At 43.5% G+C, this 16,401-nt stretch overlaps 1 protein-coding gene across 1 annotated transcript; it reads left to right on the top strand.

The window, feature by feature from the left end:
• Nucleotides 1-4,478: 4,478 nt before the first annotated feature.
• MRPS21 (mitochondrial ribosomal protein S21) lies at nucleotides 4,479-15,916 on the top strand. Its single transcript, XM_032790136.2, has 2 exons — nucleotides 4,479-4,717; nucleotides 15,469-15,916. The coding sequence occupies exons 1-2, from the start codon at nucleotides 4,635-4,637 to the stop codon at nucleotides 15,647-15,649; spliced, it is 264 nt and encodes an 87-aa protein (XP_032646027.1). The 5' UTR covers nucleotides 4,479-4,634; the 3' UTR covers nucleotides 15,650-15,916.
• The last annotated feature ends 485 nt before the right edge of the window (nucleotides 15,917-16,401 follow it).

The raw sequence follows: 16,401 nt of genomic DNA on the forward strand, positions 1-16,401 counted from the left end.
TCCCTGCCCGTTTTGACACTTGTCCCTTAAGAGGGACATTGTGCTCCAGTGCTGCCCCATAGAACAATGACTTTCCCCATAGGTTAATGTGATATTGACCAAATTCCGCATGAGCTCACAGAAGAGCCCAAAGAGTATGTATGACAAACATTAGCCTCAGTGATGGCCTAGTGCTTCCGCTAGCCCTCCCCCAGTTTATAAAACACTGATTGTTGAGCAAGGAGCAAGTTATCTCACAAGTAACGGTTTGGTGGAGTTTGATGAACAGACAGGGGCAGATAATGTGCCCTTTCAGAGCTTGCTCACCAGAAATGCATCTCTCATTGGAGGATCTCAAAGCATTTTACAAACTGTAATGGAGTCAGGTCCTAGGCCCCAAAGGTAGGGTTAGTACTATTTACCCTAGTTGACTCATAGCTCCAAAGAGAATAAGGCCACATGGGACCACTGTGTTCATCTAGGCTGACCTCCCATATAACAGAGACCACAGAACTTCCCCAAAATAATTCCTGTTTGAACTACAGCAGGTCTTTTAGAAAAACATACGATCTTGATTTAAACATCGCTCGTGATGGAGAATCTACCATCACCCTCAGTCCTTTGTTCCAATGATGAATTGCCCTCAATGTTAAAAGTGTGCGCCTTATTTCCAGTCTGAATTTATCAATGGGAATACTGAGGCACAGAGATACAAAGTGACTTGCCCCAGGGTCACACCACGGCTCAGTGCCAGAGTTGGGAATGGAACTTGTCACAGAAGATGGCAATTTTCTGCAATATCTTTAGGAGATCTCAATGAATGAAGTTGAAATGGCATTGGAGTCCATTGTATTATAAATGCAAAATTTATGTCATATTGTGGATTGTAACTTCTCTAGGGGGAAGATGTGACCACTCTAAATGCTGAGCAATGTTATGAGTTTTAAAGGAAGCTCTGAAACAATATGCCAGACAAAGATTAACTTTTCGGGCAACTAAAGGTAAGAGGGTTTCCCAGGAAATCTTTAGGGGGTAATGTATGCACATGTATTGTGCATACATTACCCCCTTTGGCTATGCAAGAACTCAGACTTTTGAAGCTTTGCCCAGAGGAAGGGACCTTTGACTGATGATCAGCTATTACATAAGGACAAGCTCAAAGGCCCTAATGACAAACAGGAAAGAATAAACCATTCATGGGCATGCTTGTTCTGTGCTAACAGCTGTTATGAAGTTGTAATCACAGACAAACCCCTTGCTGGGGTTTGAAGAACTGAGCCCTGGCCACAGCCCTTACTACAGTTAGGGGGTGATCTCTGGTAAGTTTTTTAGCATGCGTAGGTTACTTTATTATTTTAATATGTGCTTGCTTAAAAAGAGCTGTGCAGTAACAGCTTATACCTGTGGGCAATTGCACTGTTTATAGCCCCCAAGAAGAAAGCACAGTAGGCCTGCTTAGGCAGTCTGACTTGCTGGGGAACTCACAGCATAGGAAAGGAACTGTGCAGCCTGGAAAACCCTGGTCCAAAGGGAGAGAGATGCGGGTCTTTACCCAAGAAAGATGACAGCTGAGGAGCCTGGAACGGGTGCCTTTGCTGGATCACAAAGGGGGAATACAGGTGCAGTTGCCATGAACTGTTACAGAACTCAGAAATCCTGGTTCCAGTCCTCTCTCCTAACCACAAACACTTCCTAGGAGGGTGATCTCCTCTCCTGTGTTCCAAAGCGTGCATTCATTCAGTGCCTAATGTCCTGCATCCCTTATCAATAAACACACTTCTATATCAACAAAGGATCATACATTAGAGTACTGTTCTGTTTGATTTTACATCTGGTAATTAAACATCTGGTAAGAAAGGGCTTGTCCCTTATAAATGAGCTTTGTTCCATATTTTGCACACATTCATTTTATTGAACTCTAATTTATCCTTCTCTAGGGACTGCTCCTTGCCATAGTGGAAAGAGCTGTGTATTCCAGTGACCCTGAGAGCTATGCCAGTGGGAGTTTTAACTCCTTGTAGGGCCACCCAAGTCAGACAAGTCAAAGGGTATTGGTCTTCCAGGTTGGGGAACTGAACAATAGACCAGTCTAGCCTCACAAAAAAATTAAGTTATAGAAACACAATGAAGTAGCCATTCTGTAAAACAGCAGGATAGACAGGGATGGCAGAACACTGTCCCTTAAGCTAGTGGTTCTCAACCTTTCCAGACTACTGTACCCCTTTCAGGAATCTGATTTGTCTTGCATACCCCAAGTTTCATCACCCTTAAAAACTACTTGCTTACAAATTCAGACATAAAAATACAAAAGTATTACAACATACTATTACTGAAACGTTGCTTACCTTCTCATTTTATCTGTATGAAATTTTAATTTGCACTGACTTCCGTAGTGCTTTTTATGTGGCCTGTTGTAAAACTAGGCAAATATCTAGATGAGTTGATGTACTCCCTGGCAGACCTCTGCATAGCCCCAGGAGTATATGTACCCCTGGTTGAGAACCACTGCCCTAAGTGATGTCGGACGTTATAGGAAGAATTCCGAATCTAATCACCTATCTCTCTGTTTGTCTCTACCTAGCACACTCATTGCTGTGTCACATTATCTACTTCTCTTTTCTTACTGTATCCATCTCTGTGACACTTCTAGCTAATGTATTTTATTTATGGCATTATAACCTTGGCACTGAAAGATAGCTGGTTGCCTGACTTTCTCATAATAAGGGTTTGATTTAAACCAACACATTTTGGGCTTTCTCTTAAATTTCTGTGGTATTGCTCACTATGCTATTGTACACTATTGCAACACTATGAGTTTTCCCAAGATCCAACCCCAAACCGCACACCCATGAAATCCACAAGGTTTCGTTTCTTGGGAGAATAAGTCGAGGAGAGGTCTGCCCTGAAAATATGAGAACTGCCTAACCCTGCCCTGTGTCCCAACACCTCACCCCTGCCTTGTGCCCCAACATCTCCCTGCCCCCGTGCCCCAACACCTCCCCCATGCCCTGTGCCCCCCAAACCTCCCAATGCCCAGCCCCCAACTCCTCCCTCTGCCCTGTGCCCCAACATCCTCCTGCCTTGAACTCCAACACCTCTCTCTGCCCTGCACCCCAACACCCCCCGCTGTGTGCCCCCCAAACCTCCCAATGCCCAGCCCCAACACCCTCCCCCTGCCCTGCACCCCAACACCCCCCCGCTTGTTGTTCCCAAACCTCCAATGCCAGCCCCAACACCCTCCCCCCTGCCCTACACCCAACACCCAGCCCGCCTGTGTCCCAAAACCTCCAATGCCGCCCCGAACATCCTCCCCCTGCCTGCACCCAACACCCCCCGCTACTGCTGTGCCCCCAAACCTCAATGCCCCAGCCCCAACCACCTCCCCTGCCTGCACCCACCCCCGCCTTGGTGTGTTCCTAAACCTCCCAATGCCCGCCCCAACAGCCCTCCCCTGCCCTGCACCCCAACACCCCCCGCCCTGTGATTTCCCAAAACTCCCAATGCCCAGCCCCAACACCTCCTGTCCCCAACATCCTCCTGCCTTAACTCCAACACTCCCCCTGCTGCCACCCCAACATCCTCCTCCTCCCCCCCAGTAGGCGGGCTGGTTTACCATGGTTTCCCAGCGGCTCTGGGAGGGGCGGTGCTACGTTCGGGTTTGCCGGTTCCGGTCCGGTGTGCTGTGGCAGGCCAGGCGCGGGGCCGCTCGGGTGAGTGTCTCGCAGGGCCTGGGCCCCCGTGCGCGGCGCGGCGGGCGGCGGCGGCCAGGGCGCGGTTCGGGTGCTGCGGCCGGAGGCCGCTCGGGATCCCCGGGCTCGCGTGGAAGCTGGGCCCGGCTGGGATCGGCCTGCCCCCAGCGAACGGGTGTGGGGGGTAGTGGGATGCCCCCCCCGCAGCCCGAGGAGGGGTGAGGGACGCCCCCGCCCCGCCATGGGTTCCCCCTCCCGGCTATGAGGGGGTAGAGGTTTATGGCGCCCCCCCAGCCCGGGGAGGGGCGACAGAGGAGGGGTGGGGGCCTGACAACCCCCCCAGCCGAGGGAGGGCGGGGGGCGGAGGAAGAGGGGTAGAAGGACCCCTCAATGAGAGGGTGTTGCTGCGGTGCGCCTTGTGCAGTTAACAGTACTTAATACAGGTGGGATTGTGGGAAACGTTTCCACAATCGTTTCCTTGCCATTGGAGAGCCGATGCTCAGACTAGCCCAAATCCCCTACCTACTTTACAATTATTATCTTTTAGAGCATGTCTTCAAGGGGATAGTAATGAAAAATGTGATCAGTGCAGCACAGGACAAACAAGGCCTGACCAGAGGAAATCTGGGCACATCTAGTAGCATTTTCAAGAGTTCTGCTGGTGTGTGATAGTTTGCTGTTAATAGGGTCAAAAGAGAGCTGGTTAAAATTTACTAAAGAAAAGGACCTTGGGATAGAAACAAATCAATTGCTCTGCACCATACACATCAATTGGAAAAGGCACAAGAAATGTCTGTTTAGAAATCTGTTACTTATGCTTAAGTTTTGGGGCTTCTTTCCCCCTCAGATCTCAGACTTCACTTCAGTGGCCTCCCCGAAGAGCAGGTTATCTGTGTGGCAGCCACAAACGTAGCACAGAGCTCTCTAACTCTGTGATTTAAACTTCTTCAGGAACAGCTACGCCCAATGTCACGTCACTTGAAATTTATTGCCAGAACGGTGATGGTCCAGAATGGGAATGTGGATGCTGCTGTAAGGACGCTAAACAGGTAAATATTAACAGCTGTCAGACTCCACTCCTGAAGTGGCTGCATTTTACTGATGAGCAAAGAGTCCTCTGTATTTGTTTATGGCAAATACTGTTAGGTTTGTCTCTGGTTGGTTACTTCCATTCAGATAAATTGTGATTTGTTTTTCTTTGCATACTGTTAGAGCAAAGAAACACTTGAGCAAATCACATTCTCAACCCCTGCTGGGGAAGGGAGATTTCTAACACGTGGTAATAGTTTTAATTGTATGTGATCTAGTGGTTAGAGCAGTGGCCTGGGGGGTCAGGAGTCTGGATTCTATTCTTGCTTCTGTCAATTGAATGATTGTGACCGAAGTGGGTGGTGACACTTGAGAACACAGAAAAATCAGGGGTGGAGGGGCTTTAACAAGTTCTGGTAAGTGTGCATTTTCTGTTCCCTGACTTTAAACTGCAGTGAAGAGAATCCTAAGTGGCTTTACAGGGCTATGATCCTGTTAGGCTGTTCTATCTAGTCTGAAACAAGCTGGCTGGTCCTAGGCGTTGCAAAAGGTCCTGGTCCCAAGCAAAGGGAAGAACTCATTAGTCCTAATTAATAATAACTGAGCTTCAGTGAAATGGAGTTCAGCAAACCTGGGTTCATCGTGTACGTGAAATGCACAGGGCAACCACAGTCTCTCAGCTTCACTTAACCTTTTCATTTTGTCACATGACAATGAGTGTCCCAACTCCGTGTTAATTAAAATCACTAAATTTAAATCTGTATTACTTTACGTTTCAAGGGGAAAAGGTAACATTTAGCATAGATTAAAGCCAGTAGACCTGTGAAAGGATGAATATTTCACACTGATTATTTGAGGGGGGACGGACACAAAAAACATGTGCATGTATTTAAAAGGTGTAGATGCCAGTGAGTGGAAGGACTAGTTTAGAACAGCACAAATGGGTTATAACTAGAAAATTGGGGTGATAATTTAAGGAAAAGGAAAATATTGGCTGAATACTAGGAAGTATTTGCTAATATCAAGATTTTGGACTGTGACATTCAGCAGGATTTGAGTGAAGCTCATTCGTTTCAATTAGAAGGGACAGTCCACTAAAAACTGGACTGGAGAAAGTAATCCTGTATTGGCATTGGGGTGTACTAGATCAGAGTTTTTCAACAACCAGTCCCTGAGATCTCCCTGGCACAGTTTAGGAAGGCAGTAAGCCAGTCCCCTGGTATCAAAAAGGTTGAGAAACATTGTACTAAATGGTCCACTAAGCCTTTTCCATATTGTATGAAAGAAGGATGATTTTGTGGACTAGAAACATGGCTTCATTTTCCTAATCAGCTACTGATATATCATCTGGATAAACCTGTCCTGCCTGGCCTTGGTAAAATCACTTCTCTCTGCACTTCAGCTTCCCACATGGAAAATGAGGATAATGCCCACCTTGCAGATGTGTTGGGAAGCTTTGAGATCCTAAGATGGAAAGCATCAGAGAAGGATAAAATATGATTGTTGTTCATGCCTATGAAGGATGGCACAGAGGTGGGAGGCTTAATTTAGAACAAAGAGAAATGAAGTGTGGAAATTCAGCTGAACTTTTAATTCTTGAAGAAATTGCTGTCATGCAAATTAGAATGATGTAACTTGTGTAATGGCTTACAGCTTGGTCCTGCATTCCTTGTGCACCCCAAACTGCCACTAACTGAATTCAAGATAAGACCTTCAGCTTGCAGTATCTGTGGTAGAAACGAAGGTCTCCAGTGTGTAGGGACAGTAAACTTCTTGCTGTGTTATTAACCCCCTTTACTTGTTCCTCAGAAATAACAGATTAAAATGCTTCAGTGTTTTATCATACAGTATTTGATCACTGGGCAGTGTCTGTACATTGGACTGTGACACTTGCTTTCTTATTCCGAATGATACAGTGAAGGGACATCTGTCTGACCATGAGGTCTGGGATACATGTGGTAGGATGCCTTTGTTTGGAACACTGGAAGGCATTAAGGATAATGCTGATCAGATCTAGATGAGGTCTTAGTTGAGTGGGGAACTCTGTCTTTGGAAAGAAATATTAATTTACGCCAAGCCTTTTCATTTCAAGATAAATTGTCAAACCTCATGGCTGGACCATGGTTAGAATGTAATGTCTTTTTCACTGCCTTTCCCTTATTATTCTCTGGCGATCATTTGATTCTTCCAGGTTAACGTGAGTTCCTTGGGCAGTGCTCTACAGTGAGGGTATGTAGCTCTCCATCCATCAGAGAGGAGGCATAGCCTGGTGTATGTGATTTACAGTGTAAGTTGCTAGGGAATTTTCCTGTGTTTGTGCATTGCCAAGTATATTGTCAGAGCTCAGTAAATAACGGGCCTGAACATAGGAGCCCGGGTTCTGTGATCAATTTCTGGCTTTGACAAGAACTCTCTCACTGCTTGAGAGACAAGATCTGTGTGTCTCCATCTGCAAAATGTAAATACTGTACTTCCCTTCTGTAGATTAACCAATGTCTGCAAATGTAACATGCTGTATAATAATAATACTTTGTCTTTCTCTAGCACCTTGCATCTGAGGAACTAACATTAACTAAGTCCTACAGTTCTTTTCCTTGCCCCATGAGATGGGTGGTTTATCCCCATTTTACAGATGGGAAAACAGTGTGGGGGGTGTGTGTGAAGTGACTTGCTTGAGGAGAGAGTCAGAGGGTCAGTGGTGGAGCTGAGACCAGTATGAAGATTTGATGCCCAGTGATCTGCTCTAACCACTACACCACTCTGCCTCTGGGGATTCCCCTGAGTCCATGTTTGTGTATTTGAGGGTCCCTCATTGCAGGCATATGGCTATATAGACTGCACTAGAATAATGGGACCAGGGCTCTTGCTAGCATGGGCATTGTATCTTCTTCTACGGCTGAATGAGTGAGCCACAAATATAGCGAAGCTTGTCTAAAGCTTTGTCTACACTGCCAGCTGAAGGACAAAACTTTTGTGATTCATAGGTGCTTAAAAAAGCCCTCCATCCCAAAAGACGCAAATTTTATCGCTGCAAGTGGCAGTGTAAATGGCTTGTTTCAGCAGGAGTGTGCTCCTGTCCACAACGAGTCCCCCGCTCATAGGGAGTGGAAGTATTTTGTCCGCAAAAGTGCTGACAGTGTTTACACTACCCGACTTTTAGCAACATGGCCAAGCTGTGTAGTGTAGACAGATCACTAATGTCCCATAAGCCCAGCACGTATATTTTAATATTGCCTTGCTTTGGGATTTTACCTTCTTTACTAGCATGTGTGTTTGTATCTTCATTCAGATATCTACTAATCTGCGGTAACTGGTAGACAATGTTTTGTGCTGTGTGCCAATGTTATACTTACTCTTCAGTCTCGTGATCATACTGACCTCTGCTGGCCTCAGTACTAAAAATCCAAAAGGGCAATATGTTTTCTTGGTTAGCTCTCAATTTCATTGTGACATTGATTCAAACACTGGCAACAGGCTTCAGCTTCTGTTAAATACTTTGATCTCCTGGGCTAGTGTTTTGAGGCCAGGAGTTATGACTAAAATTGTGATTTCTTGCACATTGTTATGTGTGTGTTAGGGTTCTCTGTTTGTGGTGTTCCCCTCTCGTCTGATAATGAGACTGTCTTTGGAAAAGATTGGACTTTGGGCCTGGGGTTTATTTAGCATAAAACCTCTTTTCTGCTGTGTAAGGTAAATACTTCATTTACCTGGGGGTGGTTTTGAGATCAGCTCTGTATCGTCATAAAGAAGTTTAGAAGAGACAGCTGCTTTTATTTCAAAGGCAGAGTATAACCTTTATTCTCCCTTGCTATGCCCTGTTCTGCAGTATGCCATGTATCTGTTGGTCAGCTCCCTTCACCCCAGAGCTGGCTGCCTTTCAGCGGTGCTATATGCATGTAGTTTGTAATGTGCATTTATATCCTGTGGATTTGAAAGGTGCTGTAACATGTAAAAGGTTATTAATTATAGGATTATGTTCCTAAATATTAAAGCCTTTTATTTAAGTCTCCCCCATAGTCCTGATTTTCTATCTAGCTACCACTCCCAGGTGATGTGAAACTGAGAACTTTGCTGAAATGCGGAGTTGGATTACACTAGAGTCCAGGATGTGGTGTTTAAGAACATGGTATGGCTCTGCAAAGTCACGTACTTCTGTGTCCAAAGGCTCCCTTTATGTAACAAGTTTTGCAAAGCTATGCTCTGTACTTCAAACCAGTGTATACATGGTGCCCTATAGGCTGGCTCCAGGCTACACTGGGCTTCTTTGATTGCTGTGCTATTGCAGCACGGTGCATGCCAGGTCATAACCCGGTTGGAGCTGGCTGATCAGGGGTCCTAATTACCAGCTGCAGTTGGAACCATTCAGCACTGATTAGCTCATTTAAAAAAAACGTATTTGCAGGTCAGTTTCTGGCCCTCAGATCCTTGGCTGCACCCCTTTTTAACAGCAGTATACACAATGTGTGGCTTGGTATTTCTTCTCTGGTTTCTGTGCCCAGCAGATTTGCAGATCATGGTTGTTGGTTTAAATATAGATTGGAATGCAATTACACCATAAGTGTTTGTTCAGAACCGTACAAAGGGCAACACGTTTTTAAAATGCCTGTGCAGCTGGTGAGCTGAACATGTGTATTGCTCAGCCCTTTCCCGTGGGACTAACTAAGAGCACGATGTTACATAACAAGTGCTTGATGCAGAAAAACTTGCTGCCTTCCGATTGGCTGCCCTTTTGTGACAAGGAGGGGAACTAGAGACAACTGAGCTGTGTCTTATTGGATGCTGGACACTTGTGGGTGGGTTTTTCAGTCCATTGAAGACTATTTATCTTACACACGTTATCTGCTGACATATAGGCTGCGTGCATTGCCATGTGAATGCTTTAGTCTCTAAAAAGGCTTCTATTCAAATCTGAACTTTGTTAAAGGGAAACTCAGATTAAAAAAATATTTTTTTAAAAAGCAGATTTCTTTATTTGTGATGCCAGCAGTACTTTACACTCTGTTACCTCAAAAATCTGGGGGTAGCTGTGTTAGTTTGTATCCACAAAAACAAGGAGTCCAGTGGCACCTTAAAGACTAACAGATTTATTTGGGCATAAGATTTCGTGAGTAAAAAAACCTCACTTCTTCAGATGCATGGAGTGAAAGTTACCTATGAAAGCTTATGCCCAAATAAATCTGTTAGTCTTTAAGGTGCCACCAGACTCCTTGTTGTTTTTGTTACCTCAAGAGTAATGTTGTTTTAAAATCTAACTTATGTCATTATTTTTGTTACTGATGGGGTTTTTTATTGGGTTTATTTTGTTTGGGCGATGAAACCTAACCAACCAATCAATTTCACATTTTTCTGATCAGTTTCATTTTCTGATTCACATGCCCTGTCAGAGATGTTGCAGTGTTTGAGTTCTCAACACCAAAAGGAAATTGTTAAATCTCAACAAAAAAATGGTTTTCATTGATTTTTTTTAAATAATGTAATTAAAACTCTGTTGTTAATAATCAGGTTTGTAAAATCTTTTCTTTACATGCCTAAATTGCTGGCCTAAATTACTGTAATTGACATGCATCCGACGAAGTGGGTATTCACCCACAAAAACTCATGCTCCAATATGTCTGTCAGTCTATAAGGTGCCACAGGACTCTTTGCTGCTGTAATTGACAGTGTCCCTTTAAAATCTGTAACAGGTTTGATCAAGGCTGTATTACTGGATAGGTCAAGCATCAGTACAGCAGGTTGCTCAATCTGTATAAGCTCTGTCTGAATTAGCCCTTGACGTGCCCTTTGCTGATAAGAGATTCACAAGTAGATGCATCAAGTACTTTATATGAAAGGAAGCTAAACAGCACTTTTCTCTAGGTAGTGATGAAATCCCCCTATTGTGCATTCTGATTTTCTTCAATCCTGAAGAATAAAGAGCAACAAAAGATGATCAGGCAGGTGGAGGGATCAATTTCGGAGGAAAGATTAAGGCCCTGTCTGTGCTTTTAAAAATAGCCATGTCTAAGCATGGCTGTCAGTGAACAGTGTTAGAACAGGATTTATTCTTGCCTGCGTAGATGAGAACATATTGTCATATAGATGTTGGGAAACCATGTTTAAACTCTTTAAGATACTTAGGCTAAAACATGGTTCCTATACATGTCTTTTTCTTCCCACACAAGCAAGAGAAAAAGTTTCGTGTTTGTAGTGTAAGTGATCTTAAGTGTAGTTTGGCTAAAAGGGGAATAAGGTGTAAGTTGAAAGATGTAACTACCCAGGAAGGAGAGGAGTTAAGTAGGGTGGAATAACTAGAGGTAATGGTTTGAAATTAAGAAAAGGAAAATCCTGGCTGAATTTCAAGGAAAACTTCCCAGTAGTGTGATATTAGGCTATGGATTCCTCTCCTTTGGGAAGCGGTAGAAGCCTCCTTACGCAGTACGTTGTAAAACTGAACATCACAAACCACAAGTGGTTGGACCTCAGTGTAGAGATGGACTGGGTGGCTTAATAGGTCCTTCTCTTACTTCTGTTATTCTGTGACTGCTCTGACAGAGGAGGAAGGATGGTTTTGCACATGTGTGGGAGCCAGAAGGTCTGGGTTATCATCTTGGCTTTGCCAGATTTACTCTATGACCTGGGGCAAGTGACTTCCCCGATCTCTCTGCTTCTGTTTCCCTTCTCTGTAAAATTCCTCTCAATGTCCAGTGTGTGCAGGAGAAAGCAAAGGAAGCAACTATTCCTGATCTTACTTTGGAAAAGCCGCAGAGTCTGATGTGACAAGATCTAAGCCTGTCGTTGACTTACAGCTGTGGCAGATAAATTCCTCTAGTGCCTGAAGGAGGAGATATTCTCCTATGCTACAGTTATTGTCAGTGTCCTAAGCCATGGGCAAAATGGATCTCAGGCAATTTTATGTGAACTGAATTCTTATGCAGCATATGTATTCACACAGTTTAGTAGCTGGACTGGATGAGATCCAAGGGTCTTGTTAAAGGTTATCCAATGAAGTCAGTAACTTGGCCTTTGCATCAAGGCCTTCCAGCAACCACTAAATCACCCTGCTCCTCATCTGAAGCTGTTAAATGTGCCTGTAGTCTGACATGGCATATCAGAAAGCCCACTATAGTTCTGCAAGTGCAATCTGTGGTTAGTTTTTCTCTGACTAGCAGGCAAGGGGTGAATGCATGAAACAACTCTTTCCACTTGTTGGTAGTTTTTCATGTAAACGTAGGGCTGGAAGGGATCTCGAAGTCATCAAGTCCAGCCCCCTGTGCTAGACCATCCCTGACAGGTTTGTCCAACCTGGTCTTAAAAACTGCCAGTGATGGGATTCCACAACCTCCTTTGAAGCCTATTCCAGAGCTTAGCTATCCTTATAGTTAAGGTTTTTTTGAGTATCTAACCTCAATATCCTTTGCTGCAGATTAGGCCTATTTGTCGCACCTTCAGTGGGCATGGAAAACAAGTGATCAGGGTCCTCTTTATAACAGGTCTTAACACATTTGAAGATTATCATCAGGTCCTCCTCAATCATCTTTCTCTCAAGACTAAACGTCTCCTGTTTTTTTTAAACTTTCCTCACAGATCAGGCTTTCTAAATCTTTTATCATTTTTGTTGCTCTCCTTTGGATTCTCTCCAATTTGCCAATCTTTCCTAAAGTGTGGCACCCAGAACTGGACACTGGACTCCAACTGAGGTCTCACCAGCGCCGAGTAGAACAGGACAAGTACCTCCCATGTCTTACATATGACATTCCTGTTAATGATATTAGCCTCTTTTTGCAACTTCATCACATTGTTGACTCTCATTCAGTATGTGATCCACTATAACCTCTAGATCAGGCATAGGCAACCTATGGCGTGGGTGCTGAAGGCGGCACACAAGCTGATTTTCAGCGGCACTCACACTGCCTGGGTCCTGGCCACCGGTCTGGGGGCCTCTGCATTTTAATTTATTTTAAATGAAGTTCTTAAACATTCTGAAACCTTATTTACTTTACATACAACAATAGTTTAGTTATATATTATAGACTTATAGAAAGGACCTTCTAAGAAACATTAAAATGTATTACTGGCATGCGAAACCTTAAATTAGAGTGAATAAATGAAGACTCGGCACACCTCTTCTGGAAGGTTGCCAACCCCTGCTCTAGATCCTTTTCAGCAGTACTACCACCCAGCCACTTATTCCCCATTTTGTAGCTGTGCATTTGATTTTTCCTTCCTAAGTGAAGTACTTTGCACTTGTCTTTATTTAATTTCATCTTGTCGAATTCAGACCAGTTCTCCAAATTGTCAGGATTCTAATCCTGGCCTCCAAAGTGTCTGCAACTCCTCCCAGCTTGGTGTCATCTGCAAATTTTACAAGCATACACTGCACTTCATTATCTAAGTTATTAATGAAAGTATTGACTAATACCTGCCTCAGGATGGACCTTTGTGGTACCGCACTGGATATGCCTTCCCAGTTTGACAGCGAACAATTAACTATTCTTTGAGTATGATCTTTCAAACTATTGTGGACCCACCTTATAGTAATTTCATCTACTGCGTGTCCTTAGTTTGCTTATGAGAATGTGATTTGGGACTATCAAAAGCCTTACTAAAATCAAGATATAGCACATCTACTGCTTCTCCCCTAACTGCTAGGCCAGTGACCCTGACAAAGAAGGAAATTAAGTAGATTTGGCATGATTTGTTCTTGGCAAATTCATGCTGGCTGTTCCTTATAACTCGGCTATCCTTCAGGTGCTCACAGATTGATTGTTTAATAATTTGTTCCAATATCTTTCCAGGTATTGAAGTCTGTCTGACTGGTCTATAATTCCCCAGGTCCTCTTTATTCCCCTTTTTAAAGACACTTTGTTTCCCCTTCTCTAGTCTTCTGGGACTTCACCCATCCTCCATGTGTTCTCAAAGACAATTGCAAACAGTTCCAAGATATGCTAAACAAAACTAAGAACAAAAGCATATGCATATGCTAAACAAAACTAAGAACAAAAGCATATGCATATGCTAAACAAAACTAAGAACAAAAGCTTAGGGAAACCAAGCTTAGCCTAGTCCGCGTGGAACTCAGAAAGTTTGATTAAAACCAAGTACAGCCTACTAATACTAGTAGTCATCGTAGATAGAGCCCTCTAGCAGGGTGGATCACCTCTTTTATAGGGCACAAGTGCCTGAAATCCTTCCTCCTATGCCCAAACTTCATTCCTCACCCACAAAAAATGTTAGGGTACACATACTCCATAGGCTAGTATGTTTGTACATGTTGAGGACATGTACATACATATTAATGACATTAGATCATACGCACACACGTTATTTTTGATCTTAGGTTATTTTGGTTCTTTCCTTGTGGTGTGCACAGACTTGGAAACCCTCTGTGCCATTCTTCCATTATTTATCTATCTCGGTGAAAGATCTCAGACAGATATGTGGGTGTTGACTTGCTATCTGGGTGAAAGGTCCCAGACATAGATATGCTAACTTTGCCTTAGTTCAACGTATAGGATATGGCCTGTAGGTCCCTTGCATTACAGCCAAACTTACTTTAATATAAATCTATGAGCCTATTACAATAAACCAAATACTTAAACTATAAGAAAAGATATAGATAGATATAATAAAATAAAATAAGCAAGCAGGTTTAATCCTATGGGCTACACAGTCGGGAACCTTTTAGCTACAAGTTCTTAACCCTTATTCTGTTAAAATACGTGGGAAATGGTTGAGAGTCACTACCGGAACTGGTAGCAGTCCTACTGTGAGAGAAGAGGAACGAGAATTGACCGGGCAAGGAAAACTTTGGTAGGGCAAGGCTCACCTATTCAGTTACAGAATGGGGAAGGACACAGTCCTGCTTGCTTATAATGGATAGCTTGGCAGCAGAAATGCTGTTGAGACCATTTCTGTGAATAACTTAGCACAGGAATGCAGCTGAAACAGACTTGTCGCATTCAGTGAAATGTATGTAAGCCAGCCTTATTGAGAAGGCCTTTGTGTAGCTGAGTCTCTGTGGTGAGGCACTGGGGAGGCCTAATCCAAAGCCCCTTGAAGTCAATGGGAGTCTTTCTGTTGCCTGCACAATGTCTGGGTCAGACTATATGTAGCCATCTCTAATCTCTCTGCACCACTACCCTCTGCTGAATAGCACATGAATGAGCCTGCAGCCTAGAGAGAAAAGAGACTCTAAAATCTAGCAATGGAGGTAGCTGCCATAGTCCCACTAATCCATGATTTTTTCACAGCTACCAGATAGTTTGATAACAAAGTTTTATAACAAAGTTTTAAAGGGATTTTATTTTCCTCCGTACAGTTCTCAGTGAGGCCCAGGAAATACTGATTAATACAGGAGATTTGAAAATTGCGTGGGGCCCTTTTCTCTAGCTGAAATCACCTTTTTTTTTCTGATTTGACATTTCTGATGTTGTTAATCTATAAACAGTTTAGAAAACATCAGGTTTGCGGACAAATTTGAATCTGCAAAACAGGATATCATTTGTAATGAGAGGCAGCTGGGAGTGTTCATTATTTTTGCTGCCTAATAAATTATGCCAATTGTGCTGAAGTCGCCTGTTGGTGCCATTGACTGGGAGGGAGTGTGGATTGATGGTGAGAGCAGGGGGCTGAGAGATAGGACTTCTAGATTCCATTCCCCTGATTTCCTGTGTGGACAACTAACTTCACTGTGCTTTAGACTTAACAAATGTATGCTTGTAAAGCTCTTGATTATGCTCAACTGTAAGGCCCTTGAGAAATGCAAAATCTGACACTCGATTAATTTCCTCAGAATTCTAACAGTGGATGGGATCACTGAGGATGCCAGACGGCGCCGGTACTATGAGAAACCATGCCGCAAGAGGCAGAGGGAGACCTACGAGATGTGCCGGCGGATTTATAACACAGAGATGGCCAGGAAGATTGCATTTCTAATGAGGAAGAATCGACAGGACCCCTGGCTAGGCTGTTAAATCCAAAGAATTACAATACCTGCGGAAACAGCCCAGTGACTTTGGTTTAAAAAAACAAAACAAAAAACAAAACAAACCCAGAACACACCGTCAGATCTGATCGCCTCATTGCTAGTCTGAGCCGAGAGGCCAATGACTGAATGGGCCATAGAGCCTGATCTCCCTTCTCCACCAGGGCATGACTGAAGGACATCATACTATAGAATCTCTGTTTCTGAGCAGTTGCCATGTTGTGTCTTTCTATCTGTCAATAAAGTGACCATTTTAGCATGTTGTCCTGCTGTTCTTGCGTGACACAAACATAAGCAAACTATATTAATTCAGAGTTTAGAATTAGCTTTCCCTTTTATGAACAATTCCTTTAAATAGTGCTTACTGCTTATTTTAATTAGAGCCCTGCAAATCCGTGGATATCGGCAGAAATCCGCATCCGTGAATGCAGACAACCATGGACCATTTTTGCAGATCGCAGGGGGATGTGGATTCAAATTTTGTATCCGTGCCCTAATTATAATCTCCTAGTTGGCAGTGCTTGTGAAAATAGGGAAAAACCTTAGTTAGGTCTAATTTATTCCAGAATAAAGTTGCTGCTGCAAGTATTTTCATTCTCCTTCCCTTTATTTAACTCTCTGTTGATTGGCAGCAAAGGATGTGGATTATGGAATTCATATACATCATTTGTAGATTATTCTGGAAACAGTAGAGGTTCAGAACCTTATCCACATTTATACTATGGTCCCATTATTCAGCTC

The sequence above is a fragment of the Chelonoidis abingdonii genome, chromosome 11 (assembly GCF_003597395.2).
Source record: "Chelonoidis abingdonii isolate Lonesome George chromosome 11, CheloAbing_2.0, whole genome shotgun sequence".
NCBI lineage: Eukaryota > Metazoa > Chordata > Testudines > Testudinidae > Chelonoidis > Chelonoidis abingdonii.

Bases quoted from the DNA above. Each gene is read 5' to 3' on its own strand.
- MRPS21 (XM_032790136.2), top strand. From the start codon at position 4,635: ATGTCACGTCACTTGAAATTTATTGCCAGAACGGTGATGGTCCAGAAT. The intron at 4,718-15,468 runs GTAAATATTAAC...TAATTTCCTCAG, and splicing joins GCTGTAAGGACGCTAAACAG to AATTCTAACAGTGGATGGGA.